The sequence below is a fragment of the Hordeum vulgare genome, chromosome 3H (assembly GCF_904849725.1).
Source record: "Hordeum vulgare subsp. vulgare chromosome 3H, MorexV3_pseudomolecules_assembly, whole genome shotgun sequence".
NCBI classification, from domain to species: Eukaryota; Viridiplantae; Streptophyta; class Magnoliopsida; order Poales; family Poaceae; genus Hordeum; species Hordeum vulgare.
The window spans coordinates 586069031-586073653 of NC_058520.1; the positions used below are offsets into that span (position 1 = coordinate 586069031).

Here is a 4623-nt window from a genome sequence, read left to right on the forward strand (position 1 = left end):
CAACGTTGGTCAGAAAAATAACATAACCATATTTCATATATTACTTAGCAGCAGAAAACGTGAATTTAAAAAATTCATGTACTTTTATCTTTACAGGAAAAAATATTCTGTCACTTAATAAAAAATGCATGAACTTTATTAATACTTTTATAAAGGCCATGAACTTTTCTTTTTCCAAAAAAATCTATTTTATTTTTAGAAGAAAAATTAATGTTACTATTCTGTCTATTTTTACAGAAACTTTGAACTTTTATTTTCTCTTTTCTAAACATATTTTTCGTAGGAAAAATATGCATAGAAGAATCATTTTGAATCTACCTAAAACCTAGACAGAAAACAAAAATGCCTTTAAAAGAGAAAAGACCGGCATGGGCCGGCCTGGGGGTTGGCGCGGGCTCCTCCCGCCGGGCTGAGACGTAGCCTTGGCTCGATAGCCAACCTGCCTCGGCGTGCCTCGGCCTGGCGGCCTCTCTTCGCCTGGGGCCCGGCGCGCTAGCTTGCCATGCCTTGGCCTAGGCCTGCCTTTGGCCTGGGCCAATGGCACGCCTCCCTGCGGCCCGTGTGGGCCTCGGCCTGCCAGCCAGTCGCCTCGGCTTGGCGCGGCGCCCCCCTGCGGCCCGTGGTGGCCTGCGCCGCTTAGCGTTTTGTCCCCTGCCGTCGGATGAGATCCGACGGTCAGGCGTGACTCTCGGGGCATCAAAAGCGAGCCAACTCCATCCCCACCGAGAAACCCTAATCATTTCCCCCTCTGCGCCGCTGTATCCTCTGGCTGCTCGTGAGACAGAGAGCCCTCGCTCTCTCGCCGGCCATGCCGACGGCGAGGAGGAGCCACGCCGGCCGCCGGTGACTGCCAGGCCACCGCGTCGTGTCTCCTCTCTCTCTCGCAGCCCCTTCCTCGCCTCTCTCCCCCACCATGGGATCCCGCGCAACGCGCTAGCCCCTCTGGTCGTGGCGGTCTTTAGAGCTACGAGGTTGAGGTGGCTACCAGCAGCGGCGACCATGGGTCCCGTGCCACGCGTGCCTTCCTTCATTTTCCTCTCCCCGGAGCCATGGCGTTCCCCTCACCGGCTGCGCACACTCCTTGCGGTGGGTGCGCCGCCGTCGAGCGGTGGGATGTGGCTCCTTTTTCCTTTTCGTTTGCCTTCCACCACCACGACCAGAGTACTCCCGGCTGCGTGACGCGACCGGCGCCGTCTCCGTCCCCTTGCCGGCGTGCGCGAGCACCTCCAAGGTGAACGCGCCACCATCAAGGGCGCGGTGGTGGTGCCCATTGCCCCTGTGGGCTTTTTGTTTGCCTTTGCTTTGCCCCGGAGGGTGGATTTCATTGCCTGTCCCCTTTTCTTTGCATTTTTTTTGCCTTTTGGATCTCATCAGATCCGATCTTTGCCTCCGAGGAGGTAGGTTCTTCTTCCCCACACCTCGGCTTGCCGATGCGCGTGGGGATCGAGAGGAACAGGTGCGGCCTTGCGGCGGTGCTTCTTTGCCGACGAGACCTGATGCCATCTTCGGTGCTTTTGGGGAGGGGGATACTTTTCTCTTTCGTTTCCTTTGAGATCTTTTCTACCGAAGACCATCAAGATCCTAGAGACTCTAATACCATTGATAGAACCTGTAGCTCATCTAGGTTAGATGGATCACGGTAGTAGCCATAGATTTACCTTGTCCCGAGTTGGATGAGCTCTCGCCGGTCTCCATCGGTGCGGTAGCGACGACGGTGATGACAGAGAAGGGTCTAGCATGGGTGGAGCTTCCTGTGAGCACCGCGCTAAACCTAGATCGGATAGGTATGTAGATGAGAGTGTGGCGACGGCGAACCTCGTGAGTCGTGCCCCGACACCCCACCGTCCTTTATATAGCGCGGGTCACAGGGGCCCACCAACCATAATGGGTTGGGCGCCCCCGATCAGGGCGCATGGATCAAGGCCACTCGATGGAAGATCAATTTAACAGGATTTAGATAGAATTTTTCGGTAGCTTTTTCTTCTTGTGAGGTATATGTCTCTTATCTTCCTCGTTTCCTCATCCTGTATAGAGCGAGCCTCCTTGCGGGCCCTTACAATCAAGCTTGTGGCGAGGTACCCCTTCCTTGTGACACTCTCAGGTCCAGTTACATCCCGTACTGTTAAAGCCCAGGCAAACTTACATAAGGAGTAGCAGCTGCCTTCCAAGCATTCTGTAATTCATTGGCAGTTATTTGAAGCTGCAGAGAAATCTATCAGCCTTCTGACACCTGTTTGATTTGAAATCAATCGAACATATCTAAGAATCTAAAGGCTTGAACTACAGTATTTGTCTCAACTTTCTACTATCTCTATAGACACTTATTTTGGGACCGAGGAAGTAGTAACTTACATCCAGTAAACAGGGATAAGGAACACCAAAAGACATGTGAGCAAACTCAGCCAAAAACAAGTTGAACAGCTGAGGAAGAAACCCCATCCATGATCTGCTTCAGCATGTAGTCCTTCTCCTCGTCGGTCCACGAGTGTGGCTGCGTCACCATCTCCCAGTCCCAGAGCCCCTTGCGCAGCGCATGCCCGCTCCTGAACAAGGCGACACGGTGCAACGCCGTGCATGCTCCGACGACGAAATTGACAAGGTAAATCTGCCTCTTGGTCCCCTCGAAGCCAGCAACCACAAGCTCCTTCAAGTGATGCTGCCGAAGCTCGCTGGGCTGCCATGAAATTTCTTCACCAGGCTTGTCCGTGCAGGAGGCAATGGTGATGTGTAGGATCTCGAGGCAAGGCGCCATCTCCAGCAAGAGACGCGGCCACGAGGCATCCCAGGAAGACGGCACATCCATCACCAGCAGCCGCCTCAGGTTAGGCAAATACGACAATGGGGAGCTAGACGGCACGATCCATCTGTCAGGACCAGTGAACCTGACAATGAGGCTCGTTATGTTGGGGGTGCACCGAAGAAACATGTCAAGCTCTAACTTCAGCCGCTTTGCAAAGTATTGGCGTGCGCCTTCGAGTGCGACGCCGAGGCACAGGGCGAAGTTGCATTGCCTCAGGGAGGGAATCAAGTTATACTCGAAGAAGACTCTGGTTCCCAGGGAGGCAAGGCTCTCGAGACAGGGGAGAGTCCTCAGCCGTATCCATTGAAATGCGCACTTCTCCACAACAAGCTCTCTGATCTCTGAACTGGGGGCGTCCACCACCACCGGCAAGCGTGTGCCCGAGCCGGTGCTCCTGCAGCTGCAGGAGATGAGGTGCAGGGTCTGCAGCTTGGGGCACGAGGTGAAGACAGCCTCGTAGGCGGCCGGGGGCGTCGATTCGGGAATGTCTCGCAGGACGAGCATGGTAAGCGCACTGTACTCGTGCAGCGGCGGGAGCAGACAGCCTCCAAGCTTGAGGCTTCGCAGGCATGCGGCGCGGGGCTCCTTGCACATGCCATGGCTGGGAAAGGCGTGGACGACGTCTGTTTCACAGTAGAGTGGCTTGGCGACGACCTCGAGGTGGTGGACGCCCCAAGCATCGATGGCCTCCGCGATGAGCCGGTTCATGCAGCAGCCGTTGCCGGTGGTGTAGAACTCGAGGCTCAGCCTCTTGAGGACCCCCCGGCGAGGGCGAGGGAAGCTCTCGACGGATCTGTTGAGGGCGCGCATGGCGCGGCGCTCGTACCTCTTGATGTTAGGCAGGAGCTCCAGGCTGACGGCGTGGCGCCTGTACTGTAGGTAAGCCGCTGCTTTGCTGTAGATGTCGCGGTGTAGGAGGACCCATCGGTGGTAGCGCGGCGGCAGTATGTCGCTTACCTTCAGGTCCAAGGCCGGCAGCTCGCGCGGGAGGTGCGCCCAGCGCCTGGAGATCGAGCCGGCGGCTAGCGCCGTGCGGGTGTCGAGGCGGCGGAGGACGAGGAGGAGCAGATCGTCCGAGAGGTCGCTAATCGGTCCGTCACGTCGCCGGCGCAGGAATCGAGTCGCCCCGCTCGCGCGGCAGGCCCTGGCCCTGGCCATGAGAGAGCTACCTCCAGCTGCGCGGCCAATCGAGGAGCGGGCAGTGGCCGGATCGCGCTTAAAAAGAGCCTTCGGCATCACATCGAGACCTACTCGGATAGGGACTGACAAGTTTGCGACTTTCCAGACCGGAATCGGAGTGCCGGCGAGATTTGGGGGAAACGCAGCGCCGCCGGCGACTGAGGCGAGAGATGAGGAGTGGACAGTGAGGGAGCGCACTAGTCTAGACTCTAGAATGGGCAGAAAAATGGAAGGAAATAGCTTTAGGCCCAGCCTGGTCGCACAATGGGGCCGAATAGGATCTAGCCTCTTACACTCTTTTTTTTTAAAAAAGAGGATGACCTCGGCATGTTGTCATTTTATTAATTATTTAAAAATACCTTACACAATTATAGTATATAAAAAATTCTTTCTTTCTTATGAGTTCCTTTAAAGAAAAAGAAAAGGCACATCCATTTAATCTCTACTCCTAAAGAAACAGTTTGTATGTTGGTATCCCCATCCCACCAATCCATCTATGCATCTCCCCCACCAATTTTCTCAACCAAACCACACCTCCTTCCCACCAGTTTTCTTGTTTTTTTTTCTATTTTCGGTTCAGCCCAAGGGGATCCTCTCCTATCCTCTGTCTACCTTCTCCCCTCACATGTAGGGTTTCACCTGGA

General features: G+C 54.9%; 1 protein-coding gene across 1 annotated transcript; it reads right to left on the bottom strand.

The window, feature by feature from the left end:
- Positions 1–2156: 2156 nt before the first annotated feature.
- On the bottom strand, positions 2157–4142 carry LOC123440811. The gene has a single exon (XM_045117359.1). It carries the CDS (start codon positions 4034–4036, stop codon positions 2399–2401), a length of 1638 nt encoding a protein of 545 aa, XP_044973294.1. The 5' UTR covers positions 4037–4142; the 3' UTR covers positions 2157–2398.
- Between the last annotated feature and the right edge of the window lie 481 nt (positions 4143–4623).

Excerpts from the sequence above, each read along its gene's own strand:
- LOC123440811 (XM_045117359.1), bottom strand. The coding sequence starts at position 4,036 with ATGCCGAAGGCTCTTTTTAAGCGCGATCCGGCCACTGCCCGCTCCTCG.